At 42.8% G+C, this 16,686-nt stretch overlaps 1 protein-coding gene across 1 annotated transcript in view; it reads left to right on the forward strand.

Annotated features, from left to right (window-relative positions):
• Positions 1–5,565: 5,565 nt before the first annotated feature.
• RBX1 (ring-box 1) overlaps positions 5,566–16,686 on the forward strand; it is a 29,853-nt gene continuing 18,732 nt past the window's right edge. Inside the window, exons 1-2 of the mRNA XM_053469109.1 lie at positions 5,566–5,707; positions 16,146–16,224. Coding sequence (XP_053325084.1) covers positions 5,630–5,707; positions 16,146–16,224 — 157 coding nt within the window. The 5' untranslated portion in view covers positions 5,566–5,629. The remainder of the gene's footprint in view (positions 5,708–16,145; positions 16,225–16,686) is intronic.

The raw sequence follows: 16,686 nt of genomic DNA on the forward strand, positions 1-16,686 counted from the left end.
TTCACATCTGCCCCAGAAATGCCTTATACCCCTATATGCCACTGTGCCCCATGATATGCCTTTTAACCCTATATGCCACTGTGCCCCATGATATGCCTTTTGACCCCCTATGTGCCACTCTGCCTCCAGAAATGCCTTATACCCCTATATGCCACTCTGGCATTTAGAGGGTTAAAAGGCATATTATGGGGAAGAGTGGCATATAGGGAGGTTTAAGGCATTCAGGAGGCAGAGTGGCGTATAGAGGGTTAAAAAGGCATTTCTGGAGGCAGAGTGGAATTAAGGGGGTTAAAAGGCATTTCATAGAGCACTCTGCCTCCAGAAATGCCTTATGCCCCCCATTTAACACTCCCCCGCCCCCCCCTAAACTTACTGGTGCTTCTGACTTCCCTGTCATGTAGCCGGGGCAGCGTGTAGATCCCACGCACTTACGCATCCCCCGACAACTTCCGCTGCAGCCGGAAGGAGGTGTGGCTAGCAGCGGAGGTTGTCTGTGTCCATTCTCCGCACTCTGAATTCTGACAGTCGGGGAAGGTCTGCACGATGGACGCAGGCAACCCCCGCTGCTAGCCACGTCTCCTTCCGGCTGCAGCGGAAGTTGTCTACGCGAGTCGCGTAGACATCTACACGCTGCACCAGCTACACACCGGGGACTCAGAAGCACCGGTAAGTGGGGCGGGGGGGGGGACAGGAGGATCCAGGTCCCTTGCAGCTGCGGGGGATCTGGATCTTAGTCGTCTCATAGTCAGACCTATTTTTTCAGAGCATTTGCTCTGAAAAAAACCTTGTCTTATAATCGAGCAAATACGGTAATTTGTAGAGTAACCTTTTATGTGGAACCGTATCAAATGCCTTAGCAAAGTCCAGATAAATCACATCTACAGCCACACCCAGGTCTATATTTTTACTAACTTCTTCATAGAATGCTAATAGGTTGGTTTGACAAGAGCGGTCTTTCACAAATCCATATTGACTTCTACTAATTGGACTATGGATCAAGATATGATCTTGAATGTATACCTTTAGCAACCCTTAAAATAATTCCCACACTACCGATGTTATGCTTACTGGCCTGTAATTGCCCGGTTGAGATTTTGATCCCTTTTTACACATCTGCCTTGCGCCAACCTAATGGAACTATGCCTGAACTGAAAGAATCCCTAAAGATTAGTAATAATGGTTGGGCCAGAATTAGGCTTAACACGTTGCCTTTATCCCACACCTGCCCATTAACACACATACACATCGACTGCCCCCACACACACCTGCCCATTAACAAGCATATACACATTGTGACAAACCCTGTAGCATGAGGGCCATAGATGTCACATTTAGGGGTCCTCTAGGGCAATCAGAGTCAGGAACACCAGCTTGTAACAAAACAGCCTTTTATTTTAACTGTTTTAATGCAACACCCCAAAAACCAAATCATAAAAAGAAAACCTAGCTCCCGATTGGAGCACTCTCTAACTGTACTATGCTGGTCCAGACTGACCAGCCTAATTACAAACTAACTCGACCTCCCAGCCAGACCCAGCTAAGCCAGGCCCTGGAAAACCTCCCCCAGACAGCACACAAAAAGTCCAGGCAGGTATTGCCTCACTTGGCTCAGGGATGGTCTTCTTCTTCAGGGCCTCTCCTTGCCATGGGAGCGCAGGGAACTTCTTCTTCCCCCAACAGTCTCTCTGAGTATCAAGCTCCAGGGGTTTTTAATGCCCAGCACCTGTGCCTGATGCCAGCCCCATAGGAATCCCGGACCGGATCCTGCAGACTTCTAGCCTCCTGGAAAAGCCAAAATTTAATTTCCACAGAATGGGGGAACGGAGCATTGGCCCACCCTGCTCTCCAATTGCTCCACCCCAGGGACCCATATTTATGATCTGGATAGCACCTGCACCCAAATGCCACACTAAGCATCTCCCTGGGGTTTACACTGTCCCAACATACACTGCCCCCACACGCTGCCTTCACACACACCTGCCCATAATCACACACACACCTGCCCATAGAAGCTGCCTTTACACACATCTGCCCATTAACACGCATATACACATACACACCCCTGCCTTTACACACACCTGCCCATCAACACGCATACACACATACACTGCCCTTAAACACACCTGCCCATACATGGTGTCTTTACACACACCTACCCATAAACACACACCTACCCATACACTGCCCTTACACACTGCTTCCATGCTCCCTAATCACTATGCACTGGAAGCCGTGGTCTGAACCATTGGGCCGGTTAGATGGGGATTGTGATCTCCCTAATCAGCCCTGATGAGCAGGGCTGGTTGGGGAGATCACAATCTTGCAGCTGCCTCGGCACTCCCCTGAAGAACGGCCCTGGGGAGGCGGCCTCTCCACTCGCCCCCTCCCCTATAGAATCGCTACTGTTTTTTTAGGGCTTTGTGGTGAGCAATGTGATTCACCAAGGGGCCCCTAGAACGTGGGGCCGTGGGCAACTGCCCAATTTGCCCATGCATTTAGATGGCTACCTTTTTTTTTTTTTTAATTTATTTATTTTTTATTTATAAACATATACAAACGTTTAAGACTTGATATATAAAAGGAGTACATACGAAAATAAATATAATATACAAAAATTCGAAAATTTCCTTATTCAAGATTGATTCCACTTATTTTCAGAGGGAATCACTATAATGTCCATTTATAACATATACGAAAAAGAAAAAAAAAAACAAAAAAAAACAAAACAAACGATCATGGCATAGTTGAGAGGGGTATGGCAAATCATGTTAAAGAAATCAGGGTAAAATCGGTAGATGCACTTATAGGGTTGCTACTAATTCATCAAATGTTTTATACCAAAAGTCCCAACACTGGAAAGCTTTCCATGAGTTTAGAAAAGGCCAACTGATTGCTCTTTCCATTTTTATTTGAAAAAGTAATTGGTTAATAAAATGTTTCCATATAGGAGATCCAAAGGATTTCCAATTTCTGGCGATCGTAATTTTCATTGCTACTAGGCAATGTGTTAGCAATAATTTATCTTTTTTCTGTAAAAAAGGCCAATTTAAATGTAATAATGCAACCTCTGGTGATCTTTTTATCTTTGTTTTTAGTAAGTAGTCCAGTAAATCATACATCTTATTCCATATGTCTTTAATTTCTCCACATTCCCACCAAATGTGTAGATATGTTCCCTCAGCTTTGTTACATCTCCAACAGGTGGAGAGAGCATTAGGATACATTAATTTTAGCTTAGACGGAACCAGATACCATCTATTGGCTATTTTATATTGGGTTTCCAATAAGGTTATGGAATGTATAGATTTAGTTGTATTTATTTGAGCTTGAAACCAGTCTGTAGTATGAATTTTACAATGTAAGTCCTTTTCCCAAGTTTTTATATAGGGAATGTCTTGAACCTCTTCCCATTCCCGCACCAATTTCATGATCTTAGATGTCACTCGAGTTATTCTATTGGTATTAAAAATTTCACCAAGGGAGTCGGTCTGGAGAGTAGGATACCTAAAGAACTCTCTGAGGGCACTTTTTATTCTTAAATATTTAAAGATTTCGACTGATGGAAGTTGAAATTCTGTTTGTAAGTCTGGAAACGTTCTTATTTTGTTATCAGAAAATAGATTTTTAATGCAATTTATACCTTTTTGTTTCCAAAGAGTTAGATTAAGTTCTTCTATATTAACCGCCAGGGTTTCAATTTGATGAAAATTAAGAAGTTTCTTATCAATTTTCCATTGTCGTTTTTGGTTCTCCCAAGTGGGTATTAGTTGTTCAAGAATTATACTACCTTTGATATTTTTTTTTATATGTTTTAAACCATAAATATTCCATATAAGGTTGTCTAACTCTAAGTTGCCACTTAATTCTTTCTCTATCTCCATCCAACCCTCATTTTTATCTAATGCTAGTGGCATCCTGTATATATGTAGAATCCTCGTAGTTATATACAGGTTTTTTATACTTGGAAAGGAAATACCTCCTCGTTGGGGTTTCTGAATTAATATATTTCGTTTAAGTCTTGGTTTTTTTCCTCTCCAGATAAAATTTGAAAAACTAGATTGTATTAATAGGAGCCATTGGTCCGAAGATTTTAGTGGGAGCATCTGAAAAAGGTATAACCACTTAGGTATAATATACGCATTTATAGAACTTATTCTGCCCCACCATGATAGTTCCTTGCATTGCCATTCTTTCAGTTTACGATTGGTATCTTTTAGAAGGTTTAGGAAATTTATTTCCATTAACCTCTTAAGATCTGCAGAAATGGAAATTCCAAGGTAGTTGAAGTCTCGAGTTGCCCAAGTGAATCCATATGTTAATTTAATTTCTTCTTTTACACTATTGACTATGTTCTTACCTAATAAAATAGTCTTAGTTGTATTGAGCTTATAGTTTGAAATTTTGCTGTAATCTCTTATTTCAGTCATCAAATATTTCAAGGATTCAACTGGTTCGGTAAGAGTAATTAATACGTCATCCGCATAGAGATTCAGTTTTAAATTATTAGTTTGGTATCCTTTAATCATATGATTACGTCGAATATTAGCAGCTAAGGGTTCCATTGAAATTATATATAGTAAGGGCGATAAAGGGCAGCCCTGGCGAGTACCATTTTTTAATTCAAACCAAGGGGAACACAAATTTGGACCCACAACCCTAGCTGTTGGGTCTGCATATAAAGAAAAAATTGCCCTATGTATCCAACCAGATGGCTACTTTAAAGTTGGACTGGTTAGGGAGATCCGTGATCTCCCCATCCAGTCCTGCAGGCTGCAGCTGCTGGTCGAGCGGCTGTGCGCCCCCTCTCAGCTGTGCCAGAGCCGAGTGCCTCTCTTGCCTCACCCTTCCTACAGCCCTGAAATACAGGATTAATCTTCACTGCCCCCAGGATTTAGATTCCCCTTAGTTTCGCCGCCTTATTAAATTACTTAAATCAACTCCTCACCATTAAATTAACCCTAAAGACCCCATTAACCATAACTGCCCCTAAATTAACCCCCATCTCCCCTAACTTTCAGCACCCCAAGTATTAATCTTATACTAACTTTGAATTTTTGCTACCGAGTAGTGTGGACACATATTACGTTGTTGTAGAAGGCAGGAGGATTCATAGACTAAGGAAAGGGACGGGGACAATCTTCAGTGTGACTGCAGGTAGGGACCAGAAAGTGAACCCATGAATCGGTTCATTTCAATAAATCACTCGAAATGAACCGATTCACTTTACTGATTTAAACTTCCCATCACTAATTACACTATATTTACAGTGTGATGTGAACTCACTTTTCAGTTCTTTCTTATTACAGTGTAAGGGCATTTCCCTCCTTTAAGTACGTCCCACAAAAAATTAAACGACACTTAGCTGAAAGGCATAAGCAAAACCAAAAACACACCTTTCATGAATCTCTGAAAGTAATGGTAATGCAAAGCAGACGTGGCTTTATATTGAGTACTTACACTATACGTTTCGTCTGCGTTTTAAAAACGCGATTCTGCATTAAAGCAGAAACTTAACAAGACATTGTGTGCATATATAACACCGCCCCCTGCCCAAATCACGCGTTATTTAAAGGCGATATTTGTAAGCGCACGCGCAAATTGATTTTTGAGTTCCTTGAAAGAAAGGATAATGGCAGCTGCAATGGAGGTTGATACACCCAGTGGAACAAATAATAGCGTTGGTAAAAAGCGCTTCGAGGTGAAAAAGGTATGTACGACTTGTTCGAAACACTCTGTCGTGTACAAACGCGTTTATGTCGTGTTTGTCATTATGAAATATTGTCTCAGCTGAACGATCTTATAGATATTCTGCTGACTGTATAAACGTTGTTTTTCTGCGCCGAAAACCACGGATGGAGAGGCTCGATTAACTGTGTTGCGGCTTTTTAGCGCATTTAAAGTCTTTACCGCTTTAATTTTGTTTTGCGTAATGTTGTTTCGTGCTTCAAACTGGTTACAGGAAAACGCGTGGAACTGAAATATACTGCCGCATATGTGCGTCAATTGAAAAGGTACTAACACGGGTAACATTTCGAGACTCGTATTTTTTTTATTTTGTTTAATGAGACTTATTTTATTACGCTGACGTTTGGTATATTTAATCTGAAAGACGTTCATTTTGGCTGCGCTCTGGGTTTTATGTAAATGGTATGTCTACTGGACACTTGCACCAACCTGTTACCTGAGATCAATCCGCTCTCCCATCTTCAGGTTCTTTACACCATTGACTTTTCAATATGATCCTCAATTTTTTTTTTTTTTTTTTTTTTTTTAGTAAAATCCTAGCCAAAGCAGTCCCTCATCTTCCCTCTTATTCTCCTCAACCTCCTAGTACCGGTAGATTGAAAGCTTGCAAGAGCATGACCCTCTTCTGTTTATAGTTTGGAGGAGAGAGGAAATGTGAAACATTTAAATATCTACAAAGATACAGGTGGAGAAATGTTTGAAATAGGTCATAATACAATAGAGGGGTGGAGACATAATAATGTAAGGATGCTTACTTTAACCTCTTAAAGACCAGGCTGTTATGTTTTGTACTTTTAGGGACCAATGCTGTTGTAACACTTGCGATGCTTGTGTTTATCTTTAATTTTCTCCTCTCCCATTTAGCATATGCACACAAGTTATATATTGTTGTTCATGTTATCTAATTTCCTACATAAAACAAAATTTGAAAAATCTTTTACTCTTCTGAAAAAGCCAACAAAAAAACCTGCTAACTAGATTCCACTATTTGTCCTGAGTTTAATTACCCAGCTTATTCAATTTACTCCATCAAACTATATATAATATATATTTGTTTTTTTATATTTCAATTTTTTAAACAGAGAGAAGAAAGATCTAAAGTTAACAATACTCATACATTATGAATAAACGTAAAAATATTTAGTCATATGGGTTAAAAAGTAAGAATACATGATATATTATTAAAGTGAAAAAAAACAGACCACTGGGAGTCCCACACTCTATTTCCATGTAAACAATGCAAAGTCATCTAGATTTCGTAAACGTTGTAGTTCTTCACAATTTTGTAATGTTGCAATCCACCTATCCCAGATTTGTATGTCGCTTATTGACAACTGGGATCTTTTAGTAACTCTTTCCATTTGCAGCTGATATAAGTTGTTTAAGATGTAATTCATAGAAATTTTGATCATTTTTCCAGTTCCTTGCAATTAAAATTTTTGCTGCTATTAAACAATGAGTAACTAGAGTAGTTTGTGTTACTTAAAAGAGGCCAGTTTAAATGTAAAAGTATTGTTTCAGGTTTTATTGGGAGTTTCACATTTCCTAATCTCTGCCACCAAAGGGGTATATACCGTATTTGCTCGATTATAAGACGACCCCCCCAAATCTGAATATTAATTTATGAAAAAATGAAAGCCCGAATATAAGATGACCCTATAGGAAAAACATTTTACCAGTAAATGTTAATTCATGTAAACTATGCGAACAATTGTTTAATAAAAGCTATGATTGAGAAAAAAACATTTTTTATTTCCTTTTTTTTTTTTCAACCTGCCCCCCCCGTTATGCACATCTGCCCCCTGACTTGCCACTGTGCCCCAGAAATGCCTTATACCCCCTAAATGCCACTGTGCCCTGTGATATGCCTTTAAACCCTCTAAATGCCACTGTGCCCCATGATATGCCTTTTGACCCCCTTTGTGCCACTCTGCCTCCAGAATTGCCTTATACCCCTTAGGGTAATATTGTTATATTATGGGGCAGAGTGACATATAGGAAGATATAAGGCATTTCAGGAGGCATAGTGGCGTATAGAGGGTTAAAAGGCATTTCTGGAGGCAGTGTGTCATTAAGGGGGTTAAAAGGCATTTCACAGAGCACTCTGCCTCAAGAAATGCCTTATGCCCCCCATTTAACACTCCCTCACCCTCCCTCCTCCAAACTTACCGGTGTTTCTGAGTCCCCGGTGCGTAGTCCGGGCAGCGTGTAGAGCCCTACGCAATTCGCGTAGACAACTTCCGCTGCAGCTGGGAGGAGGTGCGGTTAGCGGCGGGGGGTTGTCTGCGTCCATCGTGCAGACCTTCTCCAGCTGTCAGAGATCATTTCTTTAAATGTTTTGTAATTTTCACTCCCAGATATATAAAACTTTTTGGGTGATAAAATTTGTGTTTGTCCTGGATAAATCTAATTTCACTCTTATTCACATTGATATATTGAGCTGAAGACTTTGCTGAATTTAATCTATAATTTTAGACCCTACTATAGGTCTTTCATTCATAACTAAAGGAAGAGATTTAACCGGGTCAACAATACTTAACAAAATGTCATCAGCATAGAAAGAGACTTTAAGATCTTCCTGTGGTGTTGGTTATCCTTAAATCAATTTATTTCAATAGTTATTATATATAAAATTGGAGACAATGGGCACCCCTGTCTAGTGCCATTCTTTAGGGGGCGCATATTTGAACATACATTTGGTCCTACTGTTCTTGCGGATGGGTAAGCATATAAAGTTCAGATCGCTGAGAGAATCCATCCAGCTAAACGAAAGGCTCTTAGAGCCGCATACATAAAACTCCGGCTGATCTCTTTTCTCAGGATGCGGCATCAAGCACCTTAACCCCTTAAGGACAATGGGTGGTCCCTAAACCCATTGAAAACCATGCATTTTGAGCCCGTACATGTACGGGCTTTGTCATTAAGGGGTTAATCAGATGCCGAACATTATTACTTGCTGCCCTTCCAGGAATAAACTCTGATCTGGATGGATAATTCCCGGAAGGACAGTTACCGGAGAAGGACAGACAGGAGTCTGGGCAGACATCACAGCCACTCAAAGCCTGCCCCCGAGCCTGAGATCACTCCCACGGAGTGATTCTGTAGGCGGGGAACTCTGATCTCTGACAGCCGTGTAATGTCTGCGCGATGCACACAGACAACCCCTGCTGCTAGCCACGCCTCCTTCCGGCTGCAGCATGAGTCTACACGCTGCCCCAGCTACATGACAGGAGACTCAGGGTGTTAAATGGGGGGCATAAGGCATTTCTTGAGGCAGGGTGCTCTGTGAAATGCCTTTTAACCCCCTTAATGCCACTCTGCCTCCAGAAATGCCTTTTTAACCCTCTATATGCCACTCTGCCTCCTGAAATGCCTTAAGCCTCTTGAAATGCCTTAAACCTCCCTATATGCCACTCTTCCCCATAATATGCCTTTTAACCCTCTAAATGCCAAAGTGGCATATAGGGTTAAAAGGCATATCATGGGGCACAGTGGCATGTAGGGTTAAAAGGCATATCATGGGGCACAGTGGCATATAGGGTTAAAAGGCATATCATGGGACAAATTGGCGTATAGGGGGTATAAGGCATTTCTGGGGCAGATGTGCATAACTGGGGGGGCAGGTTGGAAAATAGAAGGAAATAAAACCAAAATATTTTCCTCAATCATAGCTTTTATTTAAAATATAGTTTACATGAATTAACATTTGCTGGTAAAACTTTTTTCCTATAGGGTCGTCTTATATTCACTTTTTCTTTTTTTCTTAAATATTCGGATTTGGGGGGTCGTCTTTTATAATCGAGCAAATACGGTATATATCCTCTCACAGTAGCATGTGATGCTTCACTCTATGATTTAGGGCTGTCTTACCACACACCCCTGTCATGGGAAGTAATTTCCATAGTAATGCTGATGCCATGTGAAGGCTTTCACTAAAGAGTTCCTCACCAGTTGTACAGAAAAGTCTTCCAGGTATGTATTTTACTGGTGTAATACACGCTAGGATTACCAATGAGACAGTTTGATACTGGATTAGTTTTTATATCAAAATACTTGAGATGGCCAAGAAAAAGCTGTGATGTGCAGCAAACATGCGTATTACGAGCCAAAGAACTCGCGCTACGTGATGGATGTATTTTATGGGGCAAAAGAGTTCTAATACCTAACAAGTTACATCAAGCCTTGTTTCAACTCCTTTATGAAGGTCACCCTGGCATTGTTAGAATGGAACAAAATGCTAGGGGTTATGTTTGGTGGCCATCAGTTGATAAAGATATTAAGGAATGTTGTCATGTCATGCAAAGGGTTCATTCAAGTCCAAGGACAGCTGCCACGAGGAGCTGTACAACCATGTGAGTGGCTTAATACACCTTGGGAGAGATGACATTTGGACTTTGCTGGTCATATTGATGGAATTTCATACTTAATAATAATTGCTGCACAATGACACGTACTATACCTACTGAAGTCTTATCCACATTAGAAAGATTATTCTTGGTATTTGGATTACCAAGGAAATTAGTCGGATATGACCCCTATGACAGAATGACCTGTCATACAGGGGCCCAAGGTACTCAGAGATGGCTCCAGCCTGGCTGCCAAACAGGCAGGAACTCCATTGTTAAACTAATCCCATTAACAGGATGGCTACCAGGGGGATATTCAGTAGCTAAAGGGGATTAAAGGTTGGGTTGTCTACCTGTTTATCAATGTTAATTTATGTTAATGAAGTTCTGTGGCTATATCAGTCTGTTTTACAACAATAAACTGTTCATTCCTGCTGTACTCAGTTCAAGGTAGTTGTGTCTACTTATTGGGTACACATAGCAGGGTTCCAAGGTGCGCAAGGTGATCTCTGGGAGTTACTACAGCTCTCTTGGTGAACCCGTTACATTGGTGGCAGCGGCGGGATCCTCCTTGGAAACGTCCCAGCGGAGTACCAGCGAGTATACCAGCAGCAAGCCAAAGATGGCTCCAGCACTACAGGACGTGTTGGTGCACAGCAGAGTCGCAAGTTACATAAATGCCTGGATGGAGGCTCTCAGAGTGGACCAGGGTGTCCGGGGAATAGTCCTCCCATCCTCCAAGGAATGGTACGTGCTACAACTAGATTGGCGAATGCAGTGCCTGGGAGAGCAGCCTCAAGAGAACTTGGTGGCTGAGTTGGAGAAGTTGCTTCCACTTGAAATGACTGTGGATTGTGGATACCGGGCCCTGTATTGGCAGGCCGTGCAGTGGTGTCCAGAGCTGAAGGATGATCACATGCCAGAGGGCGATGACTTTGGCGGCCCGGGATTGATAATGGAAAGCCTACAAGAGGACCGAGAATTTGGGAGCCCATCGAAATATCGGTGCGAGGAGATCCGGGAGTTCAGGGAAGGGATTCTCGCAGATGTGCCCTGTTACCTGCCCGACTTGTGGGCTGATTTCGATTATTTGGTTTACCAAGAATGGTTCCTGGAGCAGGCCTACCGAGAACTCTTTGACCGTGCTCAGCAGTGTGCCCCAGTGGATCCTGTGAGTATTGTGCCCCCACCAGAAGCACAAACATCCGAGCAGAGCGCTGCTGGCCTCTGCCCACTCCATTCCCTCACCCCAGACACTTTGCCCTATTCCCTGCAATATGGCACAGAAACTGACCAAGACCCCTCCTGCATGTCCCAGCCAGATCCCCCAGCTGAACTGCTGGCTTTGAGGCAGAGCGCTGCTGGCCTCTGCTCACCCCTTCCACTTGTTCCCAAGCCTGACCGCAGTAACCAAGGAGGGTCCGGTCAGGCAGCCACAGAGTTGGGGGTGCCCCTGGATTTTACAAATGCAGCTGAAGCGCTGCCCGCGGGGCAGAGTGCCGCTGGCCTCTGCCCGCTCCCCTCTGTGACCCCAGCTCCATTGGCTTTACCCCCCCAATGTTGCCCAGAGGCAGTGATTTTTATGGATCCTGTATCCCCAGCAGAAGTGTTGGCAATGGGAGAGAGGCAGATCGACATCTCTCCCCAGCAGATGGAGTACACAGGAGGGGATGCATGTGGCTTTCCTCCCCTCGCCGAGGATCATACAAACATTTGTACCATGCAGGTGGATTGGACTACGGTCGCCACCTGCAGTCCCCAGAGGTGCCGCGCAGTCAGCCCAGAACCCCATATGGAAGGGACCCCAGCCGCTCTGTTTTCTCCCCAGTGGCTGAGAGGACTCCAGGGAGAAGGCACATTTGGCCCTTCTCCACAGCGGCAGTTACACTATTTGGGAGAAGCAGAGTGCGGCTGGGTGAGTACTGGTCCTTTGTTAAATTGTTTTGGGGAGTACCAATTTGTGGCTGGCAATGGTGGTCCGGATATACAGGCTGACTTTGTAGTCAAGGCGTGTGGGGTCTTATCAGACGTCAGTCTCCCCCAGAAAAAGGAGATATGTGATGGAGTGTGTGACGGAACTGTCCATCCCTGGGGCCCCTGGAGAGGACTGAAAGCAAGCCTGCTACCCTCAGATTATGGACCCTGTCTCCCTACCCTGGCGAGTGGGACTGTTGTCCTCGTCTGGGACCCGAACTCCCCAGTCTCTAAATGCACCCCAGTACTGGTTAGTGGGACAGGTGCCCTTTGCCAGCCCCCTGCATCCACAACTCCAGGAGCGACTGAGCTGTGCTCCCCGACTGAACTGGATGCAGACCCGGTTGGGGTCTGGCCCCAGTTCAGTCTTCTTTTTAAAAGGGGAGATATGTGACAGAATGACCTGTCATACAGGGGCCCAAGGTATTCAGAGATGGCTCCAGCCTGGCTGCCAAACAGGCAGGAACTCCATTGTTAAACTAATCCCATTAACAGGATGGCTACCAGGGGGATATTCAGTAGCTAAAGGGGATTAAAGGTTGGGTTGTCTACCTGTTTATCAATGTTAATTTATGTTAATGAAGTTCTGTGGCTATATCAGTCTATGTTTTACAACAATAAACTGTTCATTCCTGCTGTACTCAGTTCAAGGTAGTTGCGTCTACTTATTGGGTACACATAGCAGGGTTCCGGGGACAACAGGAGGATACATGTGGGTGATCTCTGGGAGTTACTACAGCTCTCTTGGTGAACCCGTTACAACCCCGGTTTGTATCACAAGACTTCCAGAATTTATTACGTGAAAATGGAATTCATCATAATTGGACGGCACCCTATCATCCTGCCACAAATGGACAAGCAGAGTTTTGTCCACATTGAAAGCTCTAAAATCAGAAAAACAGTTAAATACTAATAACATTTTACAATTTTTACAACAATATAGTTACTCAACTCCCCACCACAGGAGTTGTACCTACTCAACTATTGTTTGGCAGGAAGATCCATACAAGGCTAGATTTAGTCACACCAGATGTCACAAACAGTCCGCATCATGCAAGATAAAATGAGTGGGAAACCCTTCGAGAACATACACTGAAGGAGACTTGGTATGGTATAGATTGTATCATAAAAACGAAAGATGGGCACCAGGCTTAATTGGGTGGGTTGAAGGCCCAAAGATGTATGTGATAAACACTCAATCAGGTGTGTCGACGTCATGTGAATCAGTTATGACCAAGGTTAGAGAAGAGAACAATCTGATGAGGATCATCATTGTAATGCCTGTAAAGAGGAAATCCTTAACGAGTCCATTTCTAAACAGGACCAGACTTGTTATGTTCATACCTCCAGGAAAAAAAAGTATTCCTGTTGCTCGTTGCTATCCAGAAGAGAATCTCTGACACTAGCCAGAGACGCATGCCATATACCAAAGGAAGCTTCGTCAAAAGAAGAAACCAGAAACGGCTTTCAAAAGGAAACTACAGATGACTGATTATTTTGTTTACGTTATCGTTTAACAAAAAAAAAAAAAAAGAGTAGGAAAGGAGATGTAGTGTTGTGCTTGCTGCCTCCTTGGATGGATGACACAGGCTTCTATACAAGCATGTCAACTGTGCAGAGCTGGCAGGTATATAAAGCCATGTGCCAGTTTTTGTTTGTAACTGTTAGCAGACAGTATAATAAAAGCATCAGTTACATGTTGAAATGGTCATTGCATTATTACGTTAAGGATATAACACAGGCATGTGGTTCCTTTCGATGAGAGTAAATCTTGTGACTCCTTTTCCAAGAATTGATTCCCATCTTTTGTCTGCCAATGAGTTGTGGTAAAAAACCCCTCCAATGGAATTCCTATAACTCAGGATCCTTATCGTTAGGCCATGAATCACCAGAACAGATAGAGGGCATGCACAAAGGAACTGATTTATATCTGTTCCAAATGAGTCTATTTTATAAATCTTTCTGTAGTTATTGAATAACATTTACTGTATGAATATACCGCATTTGCTCGATTATAAGATGACCCCCTGCCCAAAAAATCTAAATATGAATTTAGGAAAAAAAGCCTGAATATAAGACGACTCTATAGAAAAAATAATTAATGTAAATTTTTAAAAAAATTAAAGCTATGATTGAGAAACAGTTTTTTTTATTTTCCAACCTGCCCCCCAGTTATGCACATCTGCCCCCAGGCTTGTTGCCCTGCCTCCAGAAATGCCCTATACCCCTATATGCCACTCTGGTATTTAGGGGGTTAAAGGCATATTATGGGGCAGAGTGGCATATAGGGACGTATAAGGCATTTCTGGAGCCAGAGTGGCATTAAGGGGGTTAAAAGGCATATCTTATAGCATACTGCCTGCCTACAGAAATGCCTAATGCCCCCACTTAACACCCCCCCAACTTACCGGTGCTGCTGACTCCCCGGTGTGTTGTCCGTGCAGCGGGTGGACCTCTATGCGATTTGCATAGGCAACTTCCGCTGCAGCCAGAAGGAGGTGCGGTTAGCAGTGGGGGTTGTCTGCGTCCATTGCGCATACACCCTCCGGCTGTCAGATAACTCTCCCCTCTGACAGTCGGGGAAGGCCTGCACAATGGATGCAGAAAATCCCCGCTGCTAACCGCACCTCCTTATGGCTGCAGTGGAAGTTGCCTACGTTTGGGTTACCAGATAGGAGGATCCAGGAGCGGTGCGGGGGATCTGGATCTTAGTCTCATAGGCAGACCTATTTGAGGTCTGATGATAAGACGATGCTGATCATAAGACGAGAGGTATTTTTCAGAGTTTGCTCTGAAAAAAACCTTGCGTTGTAATCGAGCAAATATGGTGTATGTATGTGCATCTACACACTGTTATGCCATCAATAACCACTAACTATTCAGTGTAAAGTCAGAGTCCACACTGCAATCAACTATTTATTGAGAGGCTAAACAAACTAACAGTACATATACAAATTGATTTAAGTTAGTATGTGCTGTTGCCAAATCTATACATTGATTGAATGGAAATTACAAAAACACCAGGATGTGATACAATTACCACTCCCTTGTGATCATCTCCACGCAGACTCGGAGTGAGTTAGCAAGACTTTTTATACACACAATAAGTGCCCCTCCTTCTGCTGGGCACTCCCCTGGTAACCCAACTTCTCCAGTGACCCTTAGAGACCAAGGTGATAGAAAAGGGAAAGGCTATTGCACTGGGGGAGGGAGTGGAAGGTGACCAAAGGCCTTACATGATTTGCCATGTGCTCTGCAGAGAGAATCTCAATTAATGTTTGAGGATGTGCCCTTTGGATCTCTGCATCAGACACTTAACCATTTCACTTCATTGGCATACAGTTGGTTGTCAATCATGCCTTCCTTTTTACAATATCAACATCAGATTAACCCATTGAATGCTAAAACACAAACTAACCACCTCTGCTGGATTACCCTTCCATGCATCCACTATCATTATGCGTTAATCATGACACCCATGTTTCCTGCAATCACAATACTGGGTTGAAGAGGCTCATCCGCACAATGAACAGGCCTTGGTCCTATGCGGTCACATCCCTGGAGGTGTGACCATGCTAATGGAGTCCTGATGATCTGGTTGCGCAGGTGAATGTGTCTTGAACTGGCAGGCACGTTTTCCCATCAGTAAACAGATGATCAAGGTGTTGTGAGGCACCAACACTGCTCAAAACAATGATCAAAGTAAGTTCTCTTGCTGGCTGATCACAGGTAGGAAATGCAGTGGTGTACAGATCTCACTCTGTTCAGCTGCAGTAGAGACTAATGCCCACTCTCCACCCACTAAAGGATCTGTGGGGCTATCCCCCCTCATTCAGAGATCAGTGTAGTCTACCTTGTGAAGTGTCCAGGTACTGCATGCCCAGGGATCTTTGGTTGCATCTGTGTTGTTGTGACTGTGAAATTATCAGAATAGCTTATAAAAAAAAATTGGGGCGGTGGGTGTGGAGAGTCCACAATAGAAACTGATCTTTGGAGAAAAGATGTTCCGTTCCACATTTTAAGTGATGTTCTTAATTTACTCTTAAACTATTTTCTCATTAATGCCATTTTTGTTTGTAGTGGAATGCGGTTGCACTCTGGGCCTGGGACATTGTAGTTGACAATTGTGCCATCTGCAGAAACCATATCATGGATTTGTGTAAGTGTCAATTTTATAATTTTGACTAATTTGATTCTGTGCTTTAAACCTCTGCCAACATTTAAGAAACTGTACTTTTGACCCTCTTCCTTAATATGCTCAACCAGGTTTTATAAAAAATCTGCATCTGTTGGAAGTTAACCCAGATGCATACCCTCCAATCTTCATGGTTCCCTGCTGTCCCTCCCTATAGCTGTATAACACGGATACATTGATACCCACCACTTATTGTAATCCCAAAGTAAAGAAAAAGCAGTTTGTGCGCTAAAAATACATTATAGATTATTCTGATTCTAAATATTTGATTCTGTGGTCATTTTTTGTTTTGGTGCTGGTGAGCTGAGCCGTAGCTAGCTCCTCTTGCGCCGGAGGCAAAAATGGAAAATTGTGCCCCCTAGCGTTTTTTTTTTATTTATTATTTTTATTTTTTTTCCTCTTCTGAGCTTGTTTTATTTACACTGC

The sequence above is a fragment of the Spea bombifrons genome, chromosome 6, assembly GCF_027358695.1.
Source record: "Spea bombifrons isolate aSpeBom1 chromosome 6, aSpeBom1.2.pri, whole genome shotgun sequence".
NCBI classification, from domain to species: Eukaryota; Metazoa; Chordata; class Amphibia; order Anura; family Pelobatidae; genus Spea; species Spea bombifrons.